Source organism: Equus quagga, chromosome 13, assembly GCF_021613505.1.
Source record: "Equus quagga isolate Etosha38 chromosome 13, UCLA_HA_Equagga_1.0, whole genome shotgun sequence".
Taxonomy (NCBI): domain Eukaryota; kingdom Metazoa; phylum Chordata; class Mammalia; order Perissodactyla; family Equidae; genus Equus; species Equus quagga.
The window spans coordinates 70,782,146-70,810,035 of NC_060279.1; the positions used below are offsets into that span (position 1 = coordinate 70,782,146).

The 27,890-nt window shown below is 42.3% G+C and overlaps 1 protein-coding gene across 5 annotated transcripts in view; it reads left to right on the plus strand.

Moving 5' to 3' along the window:
* WWOX (WW domain containing oxidoreductase) overlaps positions 1 to 27,890 on the plus strand; it is a 933,724-nt gene that overhangs the window by 391,744 nt on the left and 514,090 nt on the right. Inside the window, exon 9 of one of the 5 annotated variants that reach the window (XM_046683792.1) lies at positions 22,015 to 22,044. The exons of the other annotated variants lie outside the window; for them this stretch is intronic. Within the exon in view, the coding sequence (XP_046539748.1) occupies positions 22,015 to 22,029 (15 nt within the window). The 3' untranslated portion in view covers positions 22,030 to 22,044. Of the gene's footprint in view, positions 1 to 22,014; positions 22,045 to 27,890 lie in introns of those variants that run through there. 5 annotated transcript variants of the gene reach the window in all.

Below are 27,890 nucleotides of genomic sequence, written 5' to 3' on the forward strand. Positions count from 1 at the left end.
TTGAGGTCTTATTATCCTCCCCTTAGCTATGGAAACAGACGAATAACCTGCTTAGGATTTACCCAGCTAGTGCTTGTGGCCCACTCCAGGCACAGTGAGAGGCTGTGTCAGCCTCTGAGGCTTGCTCATTACGGGGGAACCAAGCAGGTCCCAGATAAGTCATCACTGTGGGGCAGGAGAGGTTACTAGATAGGCCACTTCGTCTGTCTGAGGAGGCCTCAGGTTTGCAAGCCATTGTTTAAAATTACAAGAGGCCTTGGGACTTTTTAAACAGGAGTCAGGTGTGCAGAAATGCAACTTTCCTTAGCAAAGATGTACCATTTCCTGCCGAGAAGAGTCAGAAATAGAAAAATGCTTTTGGTCTCTCTATATTGTGATTAAACCAAGTGGGTGCATTTTCATTACAGTAAATCAGTTTTTTCTGTTATAAAACCTCCTATTTCATTTGCTGTTCAAATTCGACGTTTGAGTTTGTTTAAAATTATTACCATCTTTTTAACGTTCACCTGTATGCTTTTCAATCGGTCATCTCTTCTCATCTGCAATATACCTGTGAAGGAGCAGCTGGACAAAAAAAGGAGACTAAGAAAAAATGTTAAATGTTAATGATTCCTTCCCTAACTGCAATTTTGTCAGCTCCGTTTTGTACATATATGATTATGAAGCAATTTGCATGGAATTTACACCTTTTCAAATTTTGAAAATTGCCTTGTTGAGAAAGAATCGTTGCAGTTCTCAATACCACACTGATTAATCACAGTTATAGAGTAGACATAACATTTTTATTAAACTCTCAGTGAGCAGGAAAATTAGCACTTCCTGCAATAACGATCCTAATTTCATTAGTGAACGTTTTCATTTATAAAGTGCCTCTTCCTTATCTTGAACCTTTTATCCTTTTCTTATTGACCAAAGAGAGGGCATATCTTTGGGAGCTGGTAATAAACCATATTCATAATATGATGTGACCTCATCGACAAGCTACTGCTTCTAGCCGATCATCTTCCTTGATCATAAATATCCATCGTTACCTCTTGTCATATGGTGCTCTTTGAGCTTCCTCTGAATTTCAAATACGATAAGAGATGGTTTCCATCCTTAAGCGCTTGCAAGGGGATAGTTATTGGCAAGATTAAAACTCTAAAACTATCATGTGGCTATTAAGATTAAAAAATATAGCCTTTTGTTGATTTTCATGTAACTTCTTTATTGTATGCTTATAATAAAGGCGAAGCAGGTGAAAATACAGAAAGGACTTGTGGTCCTGTTTGCCTTTCTAGAAACTGAACTGTGTAAGTAATCTCAGGGGGGAAACTAGTAAGTGGGGATAGAGACAGCTGGATTAGAGATCTGGGGTCCAAGTGTTTTGTATACGTATAAACTCGTATATAAGTCTCCAGCTCCACCACAAAGTCCTTTCTGAAACACGGTGGTAGATGAACTAATGCAACAATTATTTACTTACCACCTTCCTACTAGATGCCAGGTGCTGTTTCAGGTGCCAAGGACACAAAAGTGATCCCCCAGAAAAACCAGGTGCCTCCCCTCACAGAGTTTGCATTCCAGTGGTGGAGCCAGGCAAGAAACAAGTAAAACACTAGATAGAATATCTTCCCGCTGTGACTTCAGAAGCACATGCATGCTCAGAAGCAAGCAAACACGGCATGTGCGAGAAAGGAAGGTCAGGGATGGCGGAGCATCTGGCCCTAGAAAGGATGCCCCGGTTACACTGAAGTTGAGGCTTCAGAGGTGAGAAGGAGCTAGAAATGTAAAGAGCCAGAGGAAAAGTATTTTAGAAAGAAGGAATGGAAAGTTGAAAGGCACTGTGTCAAGGCAAACATTATGCATTGTTGAAGAGATGGCGTTGACCAGAGGGTTCCTCCATGTGCCCTGTGATTTTTAAATTTAGAATTGAGGTCCATGCTTGACGTGAAATATTGATCTTTCCTTTGTGTCTAAGTGGGTTGGGAAAGCTGTATATATTCAAAGTAGAAGAGAAACGTACATTTCTGAACACCCAGTGAGAGAGCAAGTGGCAGTGGCAGCTTCCTAGTCTTAGAAACTTGGGTAATCTTTTCTTTATATGTTGGTTTAGAAAATTTTTTTAATGTGTTGGTTATATCGCTTTTTTTTGGGTGGGGGGGTGAGGAAGATTGGCCCATAGCTAATATCTGTTGCCAATCTTCCTCTTTTTACTTGAGGAAGATGGTCCCTGAGCTAACATCTGTGCCAGTCTTCCTCTACTTTGTTTATGGGACGCTGCCACAGCATGGCTTGATGAGCAGTGTGTAGGTCTACGCCTGGGATCCAAACCTGCAAACCCTGGGCCACCGAAGGGAAGCGTGCAAACTTAACCACTATGCCACCCGGCCAGCCCTATATGGATTTTTATGAGCCAGTTATGGCATAGAAAGGTAAATGACCTGCCCAAGGTCATCCCACCAATAGACTTGGGATCCAAGCTGAATCATTTATTACTTTGTGAAATTTCCCACTAAATATATATATTCATCTGATGTATTATACTTTAACTTCATTAATAACTTTTCATTAGCTTATGTCTTATTTTGTCAACTTTATATGTAGATTTTAAAGGGCAGTACCTATCTTATAATCTAAGCAGGCATTACTTGCTGAAAACTTAGTTACATGAAAACCAAAAGGAGACATCATTTTATACTCACCAGATTGGAAAAATTTGAGTAGCCTGGCAACACCGGGGATTGAGAAGGATGTGGAGTAACAGGAAATCTCGTAAATTACTCATGGGAGTATAGATTGATATAGCCAATTTTGGAAAATACTTTGGCATTACCTAATAAAGAAATATTTAATCTATTCACTTTCATTCATATGAACATGCTTTCAAGCAACTCTTGAGAACTAGGAAAAGTTCAAGAATGTTTCTGGCACATTATTTATGACAACAAGAAACTGAAAACTCCCCAAAGGCTATCCATAATAAATTACGGAAATAAATGGTGGTATTTTCATGTAATGGGATACTAGATAGCAGTGAAAATGAATGAATGACCTATGCATCAACATAAAGGAATCTTGAAAACATAACATGGAATTAAAAAGGCAGTTACCTAGAGAATATACACAGTATGATTCAACTTATATAAAGTTCAATATATAAGCAAAATTAAGCATACTGTTTGCAGATGTAAAGATATGTGCTAACACTATAAAGAAAAGAAAGTGAATGAAAAACACAAAATATGAGCTAGTGCTTCCCTAGGTGTGGGATGGGGTGGACGTGGTAGGGAGGAAAGGAGAGTAATGTCTTGGGGAGAGGCACATAGGGGAAGTAATGGAAAGTTCTATGTCTTTAGTTGAGCAATAGGTATATGGGTAGTCATTCTGTTTATCATTACTTAAAATATGCACACATTGCTTATGTAACTCTTTTGTTACGTGTGCCCATTGCATAATATTGAAAATTTAACAACACTCTGGTACCTTGAAATTGAATTAAGTGTCAGATGCTTAGCTCTTTTTTCTTTCTTCTTCTTAGCCTTGACCCACTGTGAGATCTTGCCTGGTGAAAAAATGGAAGAGAGATATTGCTCCCTGTGACTCTCATTTCTCCATACTCCAATCTATCCTGTATGTCACATGCATCTTCCTAAAACACAGTCTTTACCATGCCACTCCCCTGTTCAAAAATATTCAATGGCTCCCTGTTGCCTCCAGGACCGAGCTCACAATCTTCAGCCTATCATTCCTTTTACCAATGCACTCTCTGCCTCACCAGTGTTTTCATCATTTCACTACTTTCTGTTGTGCATAATTCTCTGGTCAGCCATTGGACTGGGTAGTGGGGACACAGTAGTGAACCATTAACCCATGGCTTTCATCAGTCTCATCTGCTTCCTGTCCTTCCAACCATCTGCTCATTCTTGATCTCTATTTGTACACGCTCCAAGTTCTCGACTTGTGCATCACTTATTATTCTTGGTGTATAAATTAGCACAAATTTTGTAACTTAATGCAACACACATTTATTATTTCATAGTTTCTGTGGGTCTGGAGTCTGGGCATGGCTTGGCTGGCTCCTCTGCTTAGGACCTCACAGGGCTGCAGTCAAGGTATCAGCTAGGCTGTGTTCTCATCTGGAATCTTGATTGAGGAAGAGTTCACTTCCAGAGTCACCTCCACACCTTCAAGGTCACAAAATTTGATTACTGGCAGACTTCATTTCCTTACAGCTGTATGACTCAGGGCCCTGGCTTCTTGCTGGCCATTGGCCATTGGCTGGAGGTCCCCCTTAGCTCCTAGAGGCAGTCCTCAGTTCCTAAAAGCCATCTATAGTTCTTTATCACGTGGGCTTTCCAATACAGCAGCTTACTTCATTAGCCAGCTAGGAGTCTCTAGAGCAGGTCAGCCAGCAAGATGCAACACAGTCTTATATAACATAATGTAATCATGGAAGTAGCATTCCATCTCCTTTACCATGTTCTATGTGTTAGAACCACTTCACAGGTCCTGCTCACACTCCATGGGAGAGAATTACCCAAAGGTGTCAACACTAGGAGGTGAGGATTATGTAGGGCTTCCTTAGAGCCTGTCCACCACAGCTTGAAGTGTCTTCTCTTCTATTTGCTGCCAGTTAATGTCCATGAAGTCTCTAAAACCTAAATCCCATCTCAAGCTGCGTGTGATTGCTTCCTCCCTGGGAGCAGCAAGGAGAAGCCCTGGAGAGTCTCAAGGCCAGAGATCTGCCTTCAAAAGCTTCCATCTAAGGCGTTCATGTTAAAGCAGGAAGATTTTGAAGGAAGACTTTGCGTATGTTAGTTGGTGTCCTGAAGCCTCTTTCAGCAGGGATGAGAAATCACTTCTGGGCTAGTTTCACCCCTGGAGGTCAGGGACAGACAGTATATCCAAAGTGAGTTTTGGGTTTTTTTTACTTTTCAAGTAAGAGTTGTTAGACCCTTGAAGATTAGGGTCTCAAATACTGATCATCAGAGGTGTTTAGGAGTATTTCTTGAGAAGACAATAGACTGTGATAGGCTTGTCTTCACAATGTCAGATGTCCTGAGAGTGTGTTGTCAATCTTATATCCCAGTACTCTATAGAGCCACTGAGGGATGCTCAGAAAACGAAGAGGATTTCTGCATTGATGGCAAGAAGACCCAGACACTCTGATTTACTTTATCCTGGTGTCACGTGACGTCAGCTTTGCCTCAGACTGGGCATTTGATTTCATCCATTGCTTCCCCAAAGTCATGCATTTGACAGACATTTTGCGAGCACCTACCTGTGCTTGGCACTGTTATAGATCATGATGCCATTTTGAAAGCATAACCTGAAAAATGGACAGCACGCTGATCAAGCCACTGTCTGGTCTTGATTATTTTTGACACTATAAAGAAAAATTGCATTAAATCAAACCACAATAACTCCATTTACTTTTAACCCCACATAGTGAAGTTACCAATGTGTGATGCCTCTCCATATTCACAGGTGGAAAATGCCTAGATAAATACCATGAGGGACATTTTTAAGCATGCAAAAAATCAATTTTCATAAGGTTACATCTTTTTACCTCTTTATATAAAACATGCTGTATTAAAAGAGAGATTAAATTTTACTCTGTGGAGTAAAATGCAAACACAAAATTATTTTTTCATTTTTCAGAGCATGCACTGGATTATCATTTATTTATGAGGGTTTTTTTAATCTAGAATATATGGAAATCTTTTCTTGAAGCACAATATAATATTGAATTGGGAATGTTGTCTGACAGATTCCCTCTTGCAGTTGCATAGAATGATTCTCCTGTATGAATTTTTAAAAGAAACTTCAATACACTCTGCATTTGAAAGGGAAGAAGTAATCGCCATAATCTTGAGGAATCTTTTAAATGGCTCCATTCCAGCTCTTCTGTCTTTCTGCAACAAATAGTGCTTCCGTGATTTTCCAGAACTCACAAATGTCCAGTTTTCTTTCTTTTGTCCAAAATGTACATCCAACAATTGAAGTTCTCCTCCCAAAAGACATTGCTGTCAGTTCTGAATGGGGCTATGATGTGATTTCTATTTATTTCTTTTGCACTTTTTCCTTGCTTGGAAGCATTGGGCTTGAAAGGGTACTAGTATCCTTCATTCTCCATGAGGCAGATGTCTTTCCATTTCAATCCCTTTTCATTTCAGTTCCATTTCAGCATATGGTGAAGCTGCACAGCCATGAGATCAGGGACCACACAAAAAGGCTGGCTTGGGCGTCTTGATCCTTTCTCAAGAATCCTTCCAAGGTTTGCCCCTCTGTACCACCCTATACACTACTATCTTCTCTCTTTCATATGGCTCAATCGTTGTTTTTTTCCATCCTATTTCCACTCTGTGCTACTGCTGCATAGTCGACCACCCTAAAATAGAATGATCAGTCTACAGGTTGCCTACAGAGGCCTTGCTTCACCAGTCTCATTCTGGAGCCCAGGCTGCATGTGATGAGTTAGGGCACATTCTTCCCATGCTGGAAACTGGTAGCTCCCAATGCCTTATAAGGGCTGGACCCAGATTTGGCACATCCCATTGCTTTCATTCACATTTCATTGGCCAAAGCCAGTTATGTGGCCAAGCCTAACTTCAGTTGGGGAATTTTACACCTTCCAAGGAGGTGAGAGGATGGAAAGTGAATACTTGCTGCATAGACTTTCTGTCTAGTCTTTTTTATTTATTTATATATATAGAATGTACATATATGATCTGTCTAGTCTTTTGGATTTATTTAAAGTGTATTTTTATAAAATTAAATATAAATGTTAATAGCTTGTTCAGATTTTAACCTCTTTCAGAACAGAACCTCCAGCATTTGCCCCCTAAGTTCCAGCAGTGCCACCGTGAGTAAAGGGGCCGTGACTCCTGGCTCATTGTTTGGCTGGACCCCCTTTCATCCAACCCCAAATTCACCAGGAAAGAAGTTCATACAACACTGAGTATGATTCTCCACTTTGGAGCCAGACCAACTAGAGTTCAACTCCAGACTCATACTTCCAGCCTTGTGACCCTGGATAATTTACTTAACTTTTCTCGTCTTTAGTTACTAAATCATTTAAATGGTGATGGTTGTACCCATGTTCACCCTTGCACCTCCATCACGACATTTCAACTAATCCCCAATTCATAGGTCTGGCATGCCGTGTGCTGGCCCTCTCTTTGACTGCATCATCCTAGCAGTCTTGGACAAGCTGCCCCTTTGTGAGAAATCTGTTGCTGGGGAATGTCACTGGTATGACTTTCAATTTAGCACATGCACAGGCGACCTTGTTTGGGCTTGTGCCATTGGTAATTCAGTTTCGGGTTTTACTTTGACAGAGTGTATTCAAATATGGGTTTTGCTGTCTGTCATTCGTACCCTCATGGCCACAGTTCTTCCAAACAACCAAGACTTGCTAATTAATATTTTCACAAGAACATTTATCCCGTGGGTCCAGATTTCAAAGGAAAAAAATATACAGCCTTTGTTCTTCCAGATGCTTTATAATATAGTTGGGCATACATCATTTTGACCACCTGCTTCAGAAGGTACTTAGACATTGCCTGACCTTAACAAGACAATTAAGCTGTTGCTGATGCTCTTTTGCCTTTTCAACAATTAAAAATAATCATATACCATTAGATTAGTCTTTTGCCATTCAATAATGTGTTATATATAAGCACCAAATCTAAATATATAGATAAGATGGATGGATAGATAGATAGATAGATAGATATGTAGTTATTATGAACTGTGTGAAAGAAATTCATTTCCAGCTATGGGTCATTTGGAAAAAGATCAATATGATACATCAACATTATGAGTAAATGAAAATGAATGCAACCTCGTGGTTTTCTGAAAGCCTGGTTTTCTGTTTGGCTTCCAGAGTTGCATCTCTGACACCGGAACATGTATTATCTGTTGCAGAATGCTGGTTTGTGATCAGGTTTAATGGTGAGGGTCCATCCCCATAAATGAATATCATTTGTAATGCTGTTAGAGTGTTGTTGATTGCTAATATCCCTTATGACATGCTTTGCTTTTCAGAAACCTACACCACAAAAGAAGTGAGAGCAGTAAAGTTTACATTGTACCTCTTCTGCATGTTTTTCTTTGCCCTTTTCATTGTTTTGGTTTCTTCCTTTCTTTTTTCATATTGTCAACCACTGCATCATTTTCCTGCTCCCATTCTCAGTCCTGTTTTTCTTTCTGTTCCTAATTTTTGGAGCTTTTAAAAAGCAGTTTAATGATTCAGTAATAATTATGAAGCTCCTGCTGTATGGATGTTACTTTATTAAGCACAGGGATAAAAGGGCAGGTTTTGCTTTGTTCTTAAGAAACTCACAGCTGAGTCAAGGAGATAAATACTTAAATAAATTGTAGCAGAGTATGACAGAAATATATTTCATGTATGGAAGACATAGAATAAGAAGTGGGAGAGGGAGGCAGGGCAGACTTCAAAAACAAGTGATATCTCGTTGAGGCGGGTGAAGGGTCAACAGAGTTCACCAGGCAGGCAAAGTAAGGAAGGGCCCCCCCACTGCCACTCCAGACAGAAGGATCAGAGGAAGGGAAGAGTCTGAGGTCTTCAGAGCAGTGCAGGTGTTTATTTTTAATCGAATATAAACCAGGGGGTAGGAAGCAGCAGCAGATGAGGCTGGCGAGGGAGAAGGGCCTCAAAAGAGGTGCAGTAATGTTCAGGGATGCGGACATGGAAGGGGTGTTCCAGTTTAGAAGAGGAAGCCAGCCAAGCAATCCCTAGGCTTTGACATGTGGAATTTGAGAGTTGGTGGGATCTGGGAGATCCTCTCTCTCTACCACATTACAGATGGACAAACAGGCTGAGAAATGTTTGCGTTCCCACATCTTCAGAAAACAAATACCATCTACCTTATAAGGTAGTTGTGAGAAGTGAAATAAGGTAGTAATATCTTTAAATCCCTTATAGTGATACCTGGAACATATTAGTGCTTGAAAAATGTAAATTTCTCTTCTACTTGAAATTAGACTACCCTGAACACTCACTGAGACCCAAGGAAGGCATCACCATTTCACTCCAACCCATAGACTTCAGTTATAAGTATTCAAACTCTAGGGCTTGTGAAGGTGTCCTCTGAATGATGCCCCGTGTTTAAGGCTCGATGACACCCAAGAGCTAGCTCTTCTGACTGTGAGTGCTTGCTTTCTCCATCAGGCTGCAAGCTCTTTGAAGGCAAGGGCCATATTTGCTATTTTCTTTGCCAACAGAGGATTCCATTCATGCTGAGGACCAATTACAAACTGATTGCCTCTGTGGTCCCGAATAAACAACACCTCCTTGGAACCTGGTTGGCCCATTGGAAACGAGGAATGCTGACAGATGTCCAAAGGTGTTGGCCACTGGTCCTGTCATAGACAGATTGCCAAATAGAAACACTGAACAAATGGCACAGAAATCATTTCTTTAGCATACGTACACTTTGCTACATTAGCTGTATAATCCAGAAGTTCTGGCATTAGTAAATTATAGAAGCAACTTGTGACACTATCTGGTTTGCAGAGTATTTGGAGAATTTAAAGTTAAAATTCAGCTCCATGGTGGCAGTGGGGAGAAAAATGGGGAGGAAGAGCAATCTTCTGTGAAGGGTTTTTCTAATTATTATTCATTTTATAATGCCATTTATTAGGACCTTCATTAGAATGAATTCTTCTCTTAACAGCACCCCAAACATACCTTGTAATTCCCTTTGGCAATATCTGCCAACCCAGGCGGTAACTTCTGCTCATCAGTCTAGTGTAGCAGATACCTAAAGGATATCTGTGGACTTACCATATGAGTTTAACCGTATGAAAATCAGCTATTGCCCGTATTAGAGTTGGTTTGGTGGTTTTTAAAACAAATTTATTATTTAAAAGCTTTCTTGGGCATTTTCTACTTTTAAACGCTGTTGTATATCCTTAATGCACAGGATGTGGTAGTGTACAACAAGTATTTAAAAATATTTACAATTCTGATCTTATAAAGAAAAAGTTACATATGGTCATTTGAACTAATTGCTAAAATGACACTACATTAATTAGATAATTAAGGGGCTTGAGCATGTGGCTATTGTATTCATTGGGCTGGAAGCCAACGTTTTCTATAGCTGAGAAAATGGGTTAGCATAATTCAAAATTCAATTGCTGTACCCTTTTTCATATGAGTAGATAATACAGAATGAGTCTTAAATCTGGATTGGGAAAACTAACAGGAACTGGTTTTATTTTAATTGAGTTTTAAAGCACTTCTAGGCCGTCTCATTGTCTTTATAGTTTAACCCCTTGTGGTTGTGGCCGCCTGCCTGCCAGTCTTCTCATCTCACAGGTTCATGGTAATAATCTTTCTAGATTTATTGTGAACCCCTCGGAATATGTTCTTTACAATAAATGCCCTGAAACGTGAAACCAAAGTCTCTTTGCCCTCTGCCCAACTCCTCACGGAGAATGAATGCTACCCACGGGTTGCAGTAGTTTATAACAGTGCATTTTCTAGCTACCTTAACTTATCAAGGTTATTTGTCAGGAAAATTATCTCTTGTAACACCAGCTTCCCTACCTTTAGATGACAGGACTTAATACAAAAGTTTTCCCCATACCAACTAGTAGTGTAAGTTGATTTCATATCCTTTTATTTTATAAAGTTTTGCTTATCAGGTTTGTCATCCTCTATTTGAAATTAAAATGTGTGGTCTCCAGATGACCTTAAAGTAACTGACCCCCAAATCTAATCACTCCCAGCGTCTGTGAAAATCGACAAATATGTCAGGTATATCTCGGGGCATCAAAACATTGTTTTAAATATTTCATTTGTAGGCAAGGCCAGGATCATTTTCAGCTTAGTCCTCTGAGCAGGAACGCTGGGTGCATGAACACCTTTGGTTTCTTTGCTCTGTAATCGGCACTCATTATCAATGGGTTTGTATGAGCAGAAAATGTACAGTTATATGTTCTGCACGAGTGAATTATTGATTGGATTTACGGCCAGAAGATGTTCCTAAGTGGTCAATACACGGCCAAAGTGTGTCAGGTGAAGGTAAAAATAAAGTAAGATCTATTCTTTTGATAGCGATTGCTGTTGGGTTATGGTACACTTGTCATTTAAGGTTACTGTTGGATACAGATAAAAATGTTAATTGTATTAACATAGATGAAAATATGACATCAAAGCATATTCCTTATAAATAAGGAGTATCAATGTCTGTGTACAAGTTGAGATTTATTTTGTCAAAAATTATGTTCTTCATATGAGCCGACATTGATTGGCTTGCCAACATTGTCTTCTGGTAAGGACAGTTTAAAAATTTGGATACCTTTAGGTTTATGAAAATCTGTATGCAATTGTTCTATTTCTAATTATTTATTGGGCAATGCCAACGTCACGAAAACACCATTGGGCCATTGGCTGTTGATCAGTGCAGTCTCAACCCAATACGCGTATCTCTGCTGTGCCATTTCTAATAGATGACTAACGACCCCTGCTTAATAGTAAACTTGCTATTATGCAAAGTTACAGTTATTGGAAGGGTTTTCATCACACTGAGCCAAACTAGGGCTCCTGGGTACTCCCATGCCTGGATTCTTATCTCACTCCCTGACTGCCAAATGTCTCAGTGACCTATTATTTGGTAAGTCATTCCACTGAGGTTGAATAGGAACCTACTATGTCCTGGAGCTCTGTTGGTTCCAAGGACATGGAGATGTTGAAAAGAAGGACCTTGCCATTGAGATGGCAAAGTCTTAAGTAGAGGTCCAGTGTATGCCGTCCCGTACACATTTAACCTACTCAAGTTCAACTTTAGATGAGACAAACAGGGATTCACAAAGTGCTGGTGATTTTCTCCATTCCCCTCACTGAGCAGAGATCTTGAAGAAGATGAGACTCTTTTGTTCTTGAAGTCTTTGCCCTTTTGAGTCTCTTAGATGGAGCATCTTGTAATGTAAAGTGTTTAAAGATGTGTGTGCTATAATAACCTGGTCTGTAAACCTAGGCAGCTGCTTTACCTGACAGTTCAGCCAAAGGAACGGCACCGAGCTCGTGCTGGAGCAGCAACTAGCTCTCTTGGTCCTATTGAGCCAGCTCCAAAGCAAACTTTGGCATTTCAAGAGTAATTCTAACAATATTCAAATTTGCTTTATGCATCTACTCTAGAACCCAGCCTAATCAGTGTAAACTGAGATGCCACTCTAGGATCTTCAAAGGAATTTAGAATCACAATGAATCCGTTAAGAGGAGTTTTGTTTTTGTTTTTTCCGAAGCAGAATCTCAGGTCATAAAATGGAATGTGGATTGTAGGTCTCATGGGAAGATGTACTTGGCAGCGAGCGCTTCCTTGAATGGAGGCCTGGAAATGTCAGTCTCACACTCATCTTCCCAAGCTGCAGTTGACTCAGTGATAACTTGATCATAATGCAAGTGCCTTCAATGTCAGCGCATCAGGCAGGGGGTGGTCTGGCCCAGGAGCAGATGCCCTGATGTGGTGTTGGTAATCTAGAGGTTTTTGAGTTAAGTGCTTTTGACATGCAGAATCAAGAGTCAAGGGCGAAGCTGCCTTTTAAATGCTCTTTCTGAAGAGTCCACCGCAGATGTAATTGAGCCTCTCAGGTGAAGAGCTTTATTAGAGAAAAGCTGGTTAGTGTTGCATACCTATTTGGGGGAATATTTTAGGCGTCTTCAAGAACTGCTATGTGACATTGCTGAAGGTCTCCAGCCTTCTTGTTCTCCAACAGTTCAAGGAGAAAAATGCCGTCTAGGAGAGGTTGTCTAAGCGTCGCCATCCACTATGGCCCAAAGCAACCAGTCCCTTCCCTTCATAATCACAATTTATCATAATAAAACTACTTATATGTTTATTATATGTCCTTTGCACCAGGCTATAAGATCCATGAGGCTCAGGACCATGGCTGTCTTGTTCCTTTCTGCTTCCCCTGCATTGACTACAACGTCCAAAATAATCATTATCATTACCTTTATCATCATCATCACCATAGCTAGTGTTTATTGACATATACAGTGTATCAGGCACTGTAAGAAGGGCTTTATGTGAATTATTCCCAACCCTGGAGTCAAGAGTCAAAAGCAAATTGGCCAAGAGGAAAGAATATGGATTTTGGAGTTCAAACACTTGAATCCATGACCCCAGTATGCTAATTTCCAGCCTCGGGATTTTGCACCAGGTCACTTAATCCCTCTCTGCTTACATTTCCTCATCAGTAAAACTGGAATAATAATTCCCATCTGCCGAGTTTGCAGTGAGGATTAAACATGAGGACTGCTCTGAGCCCAGCACACAAAGGAAGCCCAAGACAAGCGAGCAGAGGTGCTATTTTTATATATGTTATAAAGTCTGAGAGTCAGGCTGAGAGTTGAGTGAAAGAAGCAGACACTTAAAAGAGTACACACTATGATTCCATTTATGTAAAGGTCAAAAGCAGCCAAGACTTCTCTGTGTGAGAGGAGTCAGAATAGCAGTTACCTCTCTGAGGGGCAGTGATCTTGAAGGGGCAGGAGGGTGTCTTCTGGCATGGTGGAAGTGTTCCATATGTTGATCTGACGATATGATTACATGGATGCGTATGCATGTAAAAGCTCATCCAGCCATGTACTTCCTACGTGTGCCCTTCGGTGTGTGTAAGCAATACCTCAAAAGAAATTATTTGAGAGAATTTTCCATTCTTTGAGAGAGTTTTCCTCCTGCCTCAGTCAAAGCACAAAGTAGGGGCCTGAGGGCTGGGGGGTAAAGATGGAGGAAGGCTGAGATGACCCCTTGGCCTGCCTCTGGATTCTGCTGAGACCCGTTCAAAGGCAGTAATGGATCCATTACTCAAAACTTGAGCCTAAAAAGAAATTCTTCAGCCATGTCCATGTGAACTAAATATAGCATCAAATTTATAATATTGTGGTTCTGACCACCCCCAGGCTATTTCTGACCACAGGGACAGCTTAAATGGTGTGGCCTATAAAAAGTCATCTTTAGACTCAGGCCAAATCTTGATCTATTTAGGGCCAAGATGAGACCAGGCCTTGGCAGCCATCCTCTCTGAGGTAGGGACTAAGCTGAATGGAGACCATTGCTACAGCTGCCGGCCAGGAAACTGGAAATTCCTTAGCCTTCTATCTCTTTGGGGACCAGTCTCTTAGTTATACGGTTTACTCATGCACCCCTTGACCAGCTCCCCAAAGCTGGATCCACTGATGGGCCCCCAGCTGGTCTTTTGCTGTCAGGGGGGCTTGGCATTAAGTCAGGCAAGCCCAGGCTTTCCAGAGGCTCTATGTTTTCTGTATTCTTCCCTTCTCTTCTTTGCCGTGGTGGTTCCGCCACGACTCCATGACTTAACCAGCACTCTCTTTGAAGTCACTTCATGCAGCCGTCTCTTTTTCTGCCTAGCTCAGGCTTGGCTCGTCCCCAGAGGCCTGGTTCCTCTCCCCAGATGGGAGCAGATTTCCGGTTATGATACAGTTCAGGCTGATTCCATTGGCTCTACAATATGGCTCACCTTCTGGAATCTCTTATTGTCCTGTGCTCCCATCCAAGCTGCACATCTTCCTTACTCTGGAGAGATTTGGTTCCAGGCCCACCTGTGATATATTTTCTCCACGTACCCTGAGGCAAGATAAGGCTCTCTAAGCCTCAGTTTCCTTATTTGTAAAATGGACAGGTAAGGCTCAATTGATAGCTTCTCTTTTAATTTTGTTTCTCTAGTTGAATACTATTGTAAAATTTAAAAAACATATATATATATGTGTATATATACCATTATGAAATGAAATATATATATATGTGCGTGCATATGTAAATATGTCTCTATCCCCGCTCCTGCTAATATTAGGTCTATTGACAGTGGTTCCTAGCACAGAGCTCCTAATTGTAATTTCCTTGTAATTTCCTGGGTGACAGAGTGTCTTTTGTCTTAATGAGGCAACTTATGGTGGGGTCCTGGATGGGAGCTGGTCACCAGAAAGACAAAGCCATGATTAGAAGCTTGGAACTTTCAGCCCTACTCCCGTTCTCTGTAGTAGGGAGAGGAGCTGGAGGTTGAGTTAATAATCAATCATGTCTACGTCATGAAGCCTCCATAAAAAGCCCTGAAGTCCAGCGTTCAGAGAGCTTCCAGGTTGGTGAAGACATCCACGAGCTGGGAGGGTGACATACCCCAGCTCCACGGGGACAGGAGCTCCTGTGCTCAGGACCCTTCCAGACCCGACCATATATATCTCTTCATCTGGCTGTTCATTAGTGTCCTTTAAAATAGCCTTTGGAATAAATTGGCAATAGTAAGTAAGCTGCTTTCCTAGGTTATGAGGTTATGTGAGCCACTCTAGCGAATTATTGAACCCAAGAAAGAGGTTGTGGGAACCTCTGATTTGTAGGCAAGTCAGACAGAAGTTGTGGATAACTTCAGGATCTACTACTTGAGATTGGCATCTGAAGTGGGGGCAGTCTTGTGGGACTAAGCCCTAACCTGTGGGGTCTGCACTCACTCTGGTTAGGGTCAGAAGTGAATTGAGTTGTAGGACACCCCACTGGTGTCAGAGAATCAGTCTGTGTTTGAAAAAACCCACACTTCTGGTGTTAGAAGTATTACGAATGTGAGAGTAAAGAGGAAAAAAAAGTGAATTTTTCCCATACAGTTATTTATCATTTTTAATACTACCTTCTTCAAGTCAATTGTTGTATTAGATGCTATTTTATTCATTATTTAATTTAATTCCCAACCACCTTGCAACATACTCCTTATCATTATTCTAGAAGTGAGAAAATGGTGACTCAGAAAGATTAAGTAACTTGCTCAAGGTGACCAAATCAAAATTTTAATATTAGGGATAACTAACATTTATTGAGTGTTTGGGATTGTGGTAAACCTTTCATGTAGATAATCTCATTTCATCTTTACCATAGCCCTGTGGTAGAGATGCCATTATCATCTCTGAGGGAAATTTCGATTTTGGCAGGTTAAGTAACATGCCCAAGGTCATCTGTCTATAACTGGTCATCTGTCTAGAACTTACTTTCAGACTCAGGTTTGTGTAAGTCTAAACTTCATGCCACTTTTACTATAAATGACATTGCATCCTTTCATACCCTCGATGGGAAATCACTCACCCTTTTGTTAAACCCAAAAGATAAAACCAAGATTTCACAGCATTCAAATTTGAAAATCCCTGCTAAATCGTGAGGTAATCTAGCTATTGGATAATGGCATAATATAGTGAGTATTTTTTTAAAAATTTGTTTAACATTTCAGAGAAACCAACAAAATTTTCTGCTAAGAATTAAAAATAAAAAGAATCCAGCAACTCTCTCTCAGACTTTTATCATCATCCCATTCATAATTGATTCCAAACTTGCATGAATCTTTCAAGATAAGTGTCTTATTGATTATCCTGAAAACAAGCGATCACTTGGCATCCTGAGGCCAGCTCACCGCCCTCCCCTGATTACCGTAAACAGAGATGTTGATCAGAAGAAATGTCATTTTCCTTGGCGCGGAACCCATCGGGCATTCTGAGGCTTTGGTGTGGGGAGCAGAGGGAGTGAAGTGGTCTAGACAGAGGTGCTTGCTCATGGTCATTGCCTCGTTTTTTGAGGAGCTGGAGACAAACGCTTGGTTAGCTAATGCAGTCTTGAACTGCTTTATATCCTCGTGCCAGGTGCCAGGACTTCTTCCTGGTAAATGCGCAAAGTGTCCCAATGAGTGCCAATTCATTGCTGTCAGGAAACATTAAGTCTCTTAAGTGACATCCTTTTTCTGCATGTTTACTTGTGGTTATGTAAATCAAGCAGGCCTCCCTCTTGGAAAGGACTGCAGTGTTTACAAGGGACTTAACCTCTTCTTTTGTAGTTGTGGCAATTAGATAAAATACTAACATGACCTGGCAATTAAATTCAGCGTTATGGGTCTGCTTCCCTCGCAGCTCTGATTGCACTTCTCTAGAGCACTGACCCTGGCGATACTGCCGGCGGTCCCTGCATGGGTGCAGGGAGGGTCAGCGTTGGCAAGGTAAATGGTGAAGTTTTCCCTGGGTGGCTCTATTACTCCAGCTGAAGCCCTTGAATTACTCTCCAGGTGACAATAGCCCTGAACTCGAACAGGTTGCGTCATTTGGCAAACAAAAGGAGACCTGACTCATGGTTTTTGGGTGTAGATAATGAAGATTCAGGCCATTGCATTAACTTAGCAGCCTGATTTCCTGAGGCTGCCACTGGTGAAATGTTTAGTTGCTGTCCTGGGGGACCGGATGGGCTACTCTACCCAAATGTGCCTTGTTCACAGAAAGCTCTTGCTCAACGGCAAAATCCACCCTTTCTTGGTCTCTGAAACTTATTCTTGAAGTGGCCTCAAAGCTTGCTCAAAGCAGGTCATGAACAGGAGTGAAACTCTCATGAATAGAATCATGGAACTTACAAAAGCCACTTGGAGGATCAGCTAGTCCATTTTTTCTAGAAGAGGCCATAGAGGCTCAGAGAAGGTGAAGTCATTCCTGAGCCCTTGTCTATTGTTCAGTTCTGCTGAGGTGTCTTGGGTACCTCCTAATGCCTTTAACATCTTGTTCATTTAGCATCAATTGATTGAGCATCTATTATCTACCAGACACTGGGCAGGGTGCTGGGGATAAAGAGATAAATCCAGAATGGTCCCTGCACAGAAGCACAGGTTTCCTTGTGGTGGTAATAGTGGTGATAATGGTGGAGAATGAGAATCTTGGGCTTCCTGGAAGATATGACTACTCCCTCCTTTGTCTCCTGTCTGTACTGTTTAGTAGCCACTCTGCACTGCGTCTTTCTGGGAACGTGGCCCCCATATTGAGACATTTATGTCTTCTGACTCAATCACCTGTATTAGACTTCTCCAGAGAAACAGAACCAATAGGAGCTAGATAGATAGATAGATAGATAGAAGAGCAAACATTATAGTAATTGGCTATGTGGTTATGGTGGTTGAGAAGTCCCACAGTCTGTGTTCTGCAAGCTGGAATCCCAGGAAAGCCTGTAGTATAATTCAGTCTGAGTCCAAAGTCCTGAGAACCATGGGAAGGTGGGGGATGCAGTGGTGTAAGTCTGAATCTGAAGCCCTGGGAACCAGAAGATCTAATGTCTGAGGGCAGGAGAAGACAGATGTGTCAGCCCAAGAAGAGAGAGCAAATCTCCCCTTCCTTTGCCTTTTCGTTCCATTTGGGCCCTCAACAGTTTGGACTCGTCAGTGCCTCCCTCACCGTGTCCCTCACTAGGGCCCCTGGACACTGCAGAGGAGCTACAGGAGAGAGGCACTTGCTTAAGTGTAAGTTTCTGGAAGTAGCGTAAAGATAACCAATAATTGGGTGATAAAGTGCTCTGATTTCCTGTACAATTACAGACTTGTGAAGGTAACAAAGGAACTTATAGTGACTCTTCACTTTCTTTTGGCTTCCTCTAGTTTAACTGTTTCGTAGCCTGTCTGTTGGCTTTTTTTTTTTTTCCTTTATGTAGAATAAGAAATATGAGGCATTAACCACGATGCTGCTTCTTAGTTAAAAGGCAAGAAAAGATGCAGTGCTTTAGGGCAAGAGAGTCTTCTCATAAGGAGTTGGTATTTGTTGGAATTTTCAAAAAGGATTTTACTGTTCATGACATCTCCTACCATATCTGAAGTCTATGATTATTAGCAAATTCTGTGCTTTTTCTATGTCTCAGGTACTGTGATAGGTCTTAGGATTACAGAAATAAATGAATTATGATTCTTGTCTTTAAGGAGAGAAACACATATAGGAAGAAGTTAGCAATGCCTGGTAGATACTAGGCACTCAGCTGAGGATTAGTAAAGGAATCCAGTGTGTTTAATACTCTTATAAGAGGTACATCAAGGTTTTACTAGTAGAGAAGACAGATGCAAGATGGTAGTTTTGGTCAAGAAGAGTAGAGGAAACACTCTTTAATTCTACTTTCATTTTTGCTGCTCAATGAAGAATAAATAGGATTGTCCCAGTTGGTGAAGAGGGAAGGGTTTTCTAGGGAGTAGGTTGGATGAGGAGAATTGAAAATACACAGTCTGTTTGTTGAACAGAAGCCATTTGATAAGTTACAGGTCTAGGTGTTGAGGAGACATAGCCAAGTTCTCCTGCAGCTTATATGTCAAGGCAGTAAACCAGTTTTGAAATCCAGGGACTCAGAGGAGATTAAGTGTTGAGAGGGTGCATCTTATACAGTGCTTTCATAATGGAATTGTGAGGTCAATTAGAGGGGATCACTGCCAGTTTGGGTGGGTTTCATTTGCATGACCTGATTTCCAGTAGATCATGGTGTAAGCCTCAAGTGGGAAGCATGCCTGGGACGGTTGCAGAGGAGTGGTTAAGAATTCAGACTCTGGGTTAGATGGTACTAGTTGCTGCATGTAATGAGTAACCTTCCTAAGCCTGAGATTCGTCATGTGTAAAAGGGAGATAATATGGTACCCTCTTATATCTATGAGATGCTTTGGGCTGCTTATAACAGGAAACTCAACTCGCAGTAGCTTCAATAGTATGAAAATGACTTATTCTACCTAATCTGAAGTCCAGAAGCAGAGTGGTCAAACAGGGGACCTGTCATGATCTGGCTCCACGTCCCTGAGGTTCTCTATCAGCTTCTTCCTCCGTTGGAGTTTCTCTCACATTTTCAAAATGGCTGCCGCAATTCCAAACATCATCACCAGAGAGCGTGGTGCTAGAGGACGAAGGCACCTTCTCATCTTGTGTGTATCTCTCGAGAATAAGGGAACCTTTCGCCAAAACCTCTCAACAGACTTATCGTGACATCTCATTGGCTAGAAGTGTATCAAAGGCCTATATCTAAACAGACCTAGTGAAGCATCTGGACCCACCATGGTTGGGAGCTTGAGCTACTGAAGATTCATAGCCTAGTTTTAGCCATGTGGTGGAAGAGAGGACAGCTGAACAAAATTGGGCTCGCCCATCAAGGGAGAAATGGGGGTTGGCTATTGGACAGATGACCATGTATCTGCTACGACCTCATAGGGTTATGAGAGTTTATCAAAATAAGATCTATAAGACACTTAATACCTGGCACATGGTTACAACTCACCAAAATTTACCTGTAGTAATGATAATGTCAGTGATAATGATTAACAGCCGTAATGGGAAGTGGGGTCATAGAAATTTCTTGGCCATTTGCAAAGAAGTTGTGAATGTTGCTTTATGAAGGCCTGTCTGCAGCAGGCAGCCCTTTCCTTACACCTCCGCGTTCATCCTTCTCCGACATTTGTCTCTATCACCTGGAATCCCAGTTTTAGAGTTCTTATCAAGAGATTATAATATAGTAGCAAGATACCAAATTTAACATTAGACAGTTGGATTTTGAATTCAGGGCACCACCGTTTATCATACCTATAACCTTAGATGAATTTCTCGAGTTCTCTGAATCTCAGTTTATCAAGATATAAAATGGGGATAACCATATCAGCCTTTTCCACTATGGGGAAAAAAAAGACTGAAATAAACCACATCAACACCTAATTCAGTAACTGCTTCCTGAAGATGGAGACTGAACTACTTCATTTGAGGGGTAGGCTGGGGTTATTTACTTCATCCAACGCTAGTTGGTGACAAAACAGAGAGAGGGATAAACTGGTGAGAAGGCAGTCAGTGCATCCTCTATGAGCTACTACCACTGCCTCTAGTTTTCTAGAAAACAACCACTGGCCCTTCACTGTGCAAATGTGCTCAAGTGACTATAACCACGAGTGTTTGTAACAATGTGCCTATTGACTTCTTATTTCAATAGATATCCAGATTTATTATCCCTCAAGGTAAGCATCGATTTTACCTTTGTCTCCGTCAATATTTACCTCTGAGGTCAATACATGTGGATATTCACCTCAGCTGCAGTCAATATCCATTTCGTATCACAATGTATGATGTACTTATGTGAAAATAAAGAACGCCATAGTTTAAGAAAAGTCTGATAGTCAAAGAAGCTTCTTGCAAAATAGATATGTTATTTTGTTTCATTTTGTTTTGTTTTTACTGTTTATCACTGTTTAGCGGTCAGATTCTATTTCACCAAGTAGAAAATATGTATACTCTGCTGGTAGCTGGTGTTTGGGGAAGGTAGCATGATATCGAATAAACGTTCAAACAATCACTTAATGATATTGAAGTAATCAGTTTCCTGAAAGTTCCTGAGTGAAATGGTAGCCATGAGAATAGAGACATACACACAGATTACAAATGTGACAAGAATGGAAGCATTTACATAGCTACGGTTATTTCTCAAGCTCCTGGATTCTCAGAGAATCAGGTGGCTGAAGCAGGAGGAGGAAGAGAAAGAAGAAAAAGCAAAAGTGTAGTTGCTGTTACTACTGGCTGGAGTTGGAACATGGGCCTGGAGAATCATGGCAGGCCTGGATTGGAGCCCAGGTGTATAAATTAGGAATTGCATTTGGCTACTGGTAACAAGGAGCTGACCAGGGTGTAGAAATGAGCAGTCCAAGGGCTGGTGTAGGTGCTCTGCAAAATCATCAGCAACCCAGCCTTCTTCTCTCTCTCTGCTTTGCAACACAGCTTCTATCATCAAGGAAAGCCCCTGGTGCAGAATGACCAGGCAACATGAAGGAGAAAAGATGGAAGGCAGGCTAAGCTCCTCCCTGTCAAGGAGCCCTCCGAGAAGCCTCACCCAACACTTCTGCTGCCTTCTCACTGGCCACAGTCTTGTCACTTGGTTAGACAGCTGCAAGGAGGCCTGGGAAATGCAGCATTCAGTCCTGGCTGCAGTGTGGCTAGGTAAATTTGGAAGTTCTGTAGCCAAGGAAGAAGAGAAAATGAATATTTGGGACACGCTGGCAGTTTCTGCCACATGAGCTGCTACAGACTGAATGTTTGTGTCCCCCTAAAATTCATATGTTGAAACCTAACCCCCAGTGTCATGGTATTAGGAGGTGAGACATTTGGGAGGTGATTAGGTCACGAGGGCAGAGCGTGATGAATGGAATTAGTGCCCTTGTAAAAGAGGCCCCACAGAGCTCCCTCACCCTTTCCACCAGGTGAAGACACCGTGAGAACCAGGAAACATGAACCTGGTTGACAATATGGACCAGGAAGCAGGCCCTCACTAGATTCCGGATCTGCTGGCACCTTGATCTTTGACTTCCCAGCTTCCAGAATGGTGAGAAATAAATTTCTGTTGTTTATCACCCCCCCAGTCTATGGTATTCCGTTACAGCAACCTGAATGGACTGAAACAGCAGGCCGAAAGTGCCCCATCCTACCTGTCACTGCCTTTCGTCCTACCTTTCCCCCCAGACTGTATCCTGCTTCTTTGAGGATCACACGGCTTTATCCTAATTTGTTCTTGTTGTAACTGAAGTTTTGTCTGCCCAGCATCTTTTCCCATCACACTTGAACTACTCACAGTGCCCCGTCTTCCTTTGGGAAGCACCCATCTCACTCTTGGTGGTGGCGATGGGACTGTTGATCTCAAAACATCCACCACGACCCCCCAACCACAGGGATGGGCATGTAACCTGGGTCTGTCCAATCACAGCTCCTGTCTCCTGGCCGAAGTGCCAGGTGGAGGACTGAGCCTACGTAAAACCAGGCCGCTCTGCATCCTTCCAGGGACTTTTCTGCTACAGCTGCCAGAGAAGGCATTTTCATGCCTTCACCCTCCCTACAAGCTAACCCAGTAGCCATGCTGCTCGGCGGCACCTTCCCAGGTTGCACAGAGGGAGGCTGCCTATTGCAAAAAAATAAAAGAGAGAGAGTGAGAGGGAGACTGACAAAGGAAGAGAATCAGAGAGAAGGAGAGAGGAGACAAAGACAGAGCGGCAAGAGTGAAAGCTGATGGCATCCTATGTGCTCTAGCTGATTGGCCCATACATTTCTAAGCTGCAAGCAAACAAAACTTATCTTTGAGTTTTCCCCCCAGCAACTGGAGTTGGATGCAGGTGACCTGAGTTTGCCTCTGAGTCCCACCGTCACCATATCCAGCCTGTGTAATCAGGAACACATACATAAATCTCAGTTTCTTCTTCCATCAAATGGGAACATATTCATTTGAGGATGAGATGCAGTGATGTTTATAAAGTCCCTGGCAAAAGCATTCTAAAGCCACTTCTCAACTTCTCTTCCCCCTGCCTTATTAATGCCTATCCTTTAACCTGTCCTCAGCTTCATCTCAGGAGAGTCTCGATCCTCAACTTGCCATGACTCCTCATTTTCCGATCATATAAACCATGGCATTCCTACCTTGCTTCCAGAAGGGGCTGCTATCCCGGGTGCAGTTCTGTATCCTGCATTTAAAGGAACCCTAGGTATCACATGGGGAGCTTAGGACCTAATAAGTTATCTTGAGCCACATCTGGCTCCTTTGTCCCCTTATGGAACTCGTAGGCTACCTCCAACTTGACGCTTATTTCAGTTTTTATTTATTTATTTGGCATTCGGAGAACTGTACAGCCTCAGTCCCTTGGGATATAAATTAAAGCAATTTCATTTTCATAGTTTCTCTGTTTGAAATCCCTCATTGTTTATTTAAATAGCAGCTGATGCATATTGCAAGTAAGGAATTATAATTAGGGGAGCAAGAAGGGCTGGTCTCTCAAGGAAGCAGTGAGTTCTTTCACAATAACCATCCTTATTGTTGAAGGCTCCTGGAAAAAGGAGCTGGCCCAGGAAACCAGAGTTGTTTAGGAGAAGAACGCTTTGTGGAAGGCTTGGGGGCCCTGGCTAGGGGCAGCAGTGCAGATGGGGCTGCTTCAAGTGGCAGTTGCAGGAGAAGACATTGCAAACCCTGCAAAAGCAGCCACCGAGGATAGGTAGACACTTACTTCATTGCTAACAGCTGCTGCAGAAATAGATTTTGAGTCAGATATCATACTCCCAGCAGAAAGTCCGGAGGTAATGGGACAAGGGAAGCTGCAAAGACAACAGCAACTAGAAATGTATCCTTTCCCCTTCCTTGAAACTGGAACCAAAGCCCTTTCCTCCTGGCTCACATCTGAGAGTCTTCTCACAGCTTTAATCCCCCCACTGGCAGCTGCATGGCTCCTGCCTCCCTCCAGCACATGTTGGTTGGCAATGTGCGTTGATCAAGGCCATGCCATGTCTTTGTGACAAACATGTCCACTCATGATTTCAGATGACTGTGTACAAGGCCACATCTCTCAGTAGTGGGGTCCTCAGTCTCTAACGCCTGCCCATGTTTACCTATCAGAGGTAAAGAATGTGCTTGAGATAGAGCAGGCAGAGTAACTTGCCCCTTGGTCAGCCAAGGAGGGTGCCTTGTGTGAACCATACTTAAAATGGCTTTGAAATGGCTCATCACATAGCTGCTGTCAGAAATCTAACTCAGTAGAGTAGAAAAGAACCTCATTGTTCAAAGGGGGTAAAATTTATACTCAAAGTGAGAAAACTACTAAGTGGTAGGAAGATGGGTAGCTTTTCATTCTTTATTCTTTCTGTTCATTTTTTATATTCAAATTTCCTGTAGTCGTATATACTAGACACAATAGACTTTCTTTTTTATAAATGTCAAAGTGGAATATAAAACAGAGGATGATATCCACAGCCCCTCTTTAGGGTTGGATATTCTGGACTTGACACCTTCATTTGTTCATTTGTTTTTTATGCAATGAATGTATTTTGAGATCCCGTTTGCCAGGCTCTGTGCTAGGTCTGGGGATATGGCAGGTTACCTCTCAAGATGTTGGCCCTTCAAGACTGTATAGTCTGGTGGCAGAAGTAGGCTGTTAACTAAGGTGTCATCAAGGTAATGGTAGCGATGACCTGGGGCCCTATGGAAACCCACTGCAGGAATGGCTAGTCCAGCCTCGGGTGGGCACATCTGGGGTGCTGAGGAGGCTTCCAAGAATGAGGACAGTGGGGACATGAAGGATGAGTAGGACCAGCCAGCTGAAGAGGAGGAGACCCGGAGCTATAGAACTGCTGGCATGTACACTCCAAGGTGACTGATGTCAAGGCCCATTTTAGGGAGAAAGCATGGGCTGTGTCATTAGAGGCCAGCAGGGAAATTTGGTTGGGAGGTAAACATGGGCTGGTAGAAAGGAAGAGGATAAACCTTGCTTCATGAAGTGAGCAAAGGGAGCGTAGTGAATCCACACCTGTAAAAAGAAAATCATAGAAATCAGCAGGGTTTCAGCTGCTCTGATCTTTGTGCTCTGATCTCAGCAGTTATGAGAGCTGGGTTTTAGGGCTGGGGATCACACACCCTGGATCAGCCAAATCTCCAAAGCACCCTTCCCACACCTTTCCTAATAAACATGCCGTCTAAGTAACACCCAGCTTCTCGCTGTGCGGATGAAGTTTCGAGACAAATCCTTGGGGCCCCAGCACCCACTTCCCTCTCAACCTGATCAGCCTCCTCCCCACCCAAAGCAGAAATTCTGGAGCCACCAGTGGGTCCAGGTGCTTACAGTGGAAGCTACTGTCTTTGCGAAAACTGCTCCTGACCTAACACTTCATTTATTTTCATCACTGGCTGCCTTTATAAAGGGAAAAGAGCTTAGCAAGCACCCGGTAGAGTACATCCGACAGTCTCCATGAGCTCCTGTGGCATGCACAGGACCTGTTTCCATTGCCTTCTTTCCCCCTCATGCATTAACTAATCAGTTGATGAATCAGACACTTATTAGCACCTACTGTGTGCCAGGCACTGTCCTCAGTGCCACATGCCCTGCCGGTTTGTATATTTGGATTCTCTGGTTACTTTCTCACGTCGCCACCATTTTGCAGACAGTTTTTGCTTCCACGAGGGAGGGCTTTTATCTGCATCATTTTCTGAGCAACGTCCCTCATCTACCACCAAGCATTTACCCCCGTCCACGTTGCTTTGTGCTTTCAGAAACAATGCTGATGACCTGTCTTTAAAAAGGTTGAAAAGCCAGCACTTAGATTTTTCTGGAAACCTTCAAATTAACCTCATTAGGCCTGCTTTATTTATTTTCTCTCATGTCTCGTGCTTTTATGCTTTACACACCCCTAAATTGTGGCGCTATGGGGATCTTCTATAGCCTGACTCAATAGTCGATACTTGTTTAATAGGAAACACAATGTATGACTTTATAATATATATTTTTTCCATGAATATACTGAATGTTTGCCAATCCCCCATCCTTTTTTTCCTTTTTAAATTCAGAAATTTCTAGTTGTGTTTATTCCCCTCGTCAGCATACTTTATCATATCAAAGCCTTTTCAGACACTGTAAAACTACTGAGTTATGTTTGGGTCATGTTTTGCGGTATGCCCTTTAATACTGTAGCTTTAGAAATGCAATTTTCAGCCTCTGCTTATTAGAATATGATAAAGTATTCCTGGTCTATGTCCAGCTCCACTAATCTCCAGACTGCGCTTCATGAATTAAGCATGAAGATTTTAGTCAATGTGCTTTCAAAGACCAATGTTTAGGGAATCATGGATTTTCTACAAGCTGAGGGAGAAATCTATAATAGGAGGAACTGATTTTCAAACATCATATTCTCAAGAAGAAATGACCAGTTCTGGCCCAGAAACAGAAAATATTTCACTATCAGAATATTCTAGAACCAGTTAAAACCACATTGTGCAGTTTGGTTTATTAAAGGGACAGTGTTTTAAAATGTGTAAGACCATCTATCACGTGGGAACATTTCGAATGACTGCTTATTTTGGAAAGCTCGTGTAGATTGGGTTAAAATCGAGAGGGGAATGCAAATTGAATATATAAGGTATTATTAACTTCACTTCCCCCTGTGCATCTTGGTTCATTTTGCTTTGATATAATTCAGCAAATAGCCAAAGCTCTCTCTCCGAGGTGAGATATCTCACTTGGGGGAGAGACTTTGAGGATTCAGGTACACCTTAACCAGGCTGCCGCTTGGATAGATAACATCGGAGACCCCAAGTATCTCATGGTTTGGTGTGTTTCATGGCAGTCAGCAGGCAAGCGTTTTGAAAGGAAGTCTCCTTGCAAAATCTCAGTGCTGGATGAGGAGGGCATCACTCTGCTAAGATGCAAAAGGCGATAATATTCAAGTGACTATGGAGCACCCGGAAAGGGCATTGGAGGTACTTTCATCCAAGTTAGAGCAGCCTGTGGAATCTGAGCTTCCGTGTTTGGTGAGACTGTGTGTGACATTGTCCTAGTCACCTTCAGTGAGCATCTCTTCTGCACCTGGCACTGTGCTAAGTACCTGACATCAATAGCTCACTCAAATCACCATTTCTCAGTAGGTAAACGGAGGCACAAGATACGTGATGTCTTGCTTAGGCAGAGTCAGCATTGAGGCCAAGACTTGTTTGTCTCCCTAAATCTAAACAACCAAAGCACGTTTTGAGGCCACAGAAGCTGGTCCATGTTGATGGTGTCGGGCAAGAATCTGGGCACCGTAGCCGCTCTGGGCCAGACTCCAGTGGTTGCTGATGGAGGCTCTCATCCGCTCCTCCAGTTCCGAGATCAAGACAGAAATGTAAATCATCTCCAATTAGGGGGCTGCTTCTTGAACATTTTCCTTTTGAGGAAGACAGGAAAATTCTCAGCTCGTCTAGCTTTATCTGTGAACCTACGGAATCTCTCAGGGGCTTTAAATTAATCAATCAATCCACAGACATTGAACTGAATCTCTACCTTGGGCTCGAGACTCTGCAAAGTGCTTTAAATGGGAAAGAAACCAAAGGGCCGGCTGCCCTGCCCCCAGCCATAGCCCAAGGCTGCCTTCCATGGCTGGGGAATTGGCCTGTCAGTTCAATCACGCAGCCCCTCTGACTGGTGTTTTTCACTAAGCTGGCCCCGTGGACGGCTCTGGTCATGTGTAGACACGGCCTCAGGAGATGTACATCCATCTCTTTTCGAGGCCTCGCCATTTAATCGTTCTTGACACAGTTTTACGAGAAATACAGCAAAACCCAACCCTGTCAATCACC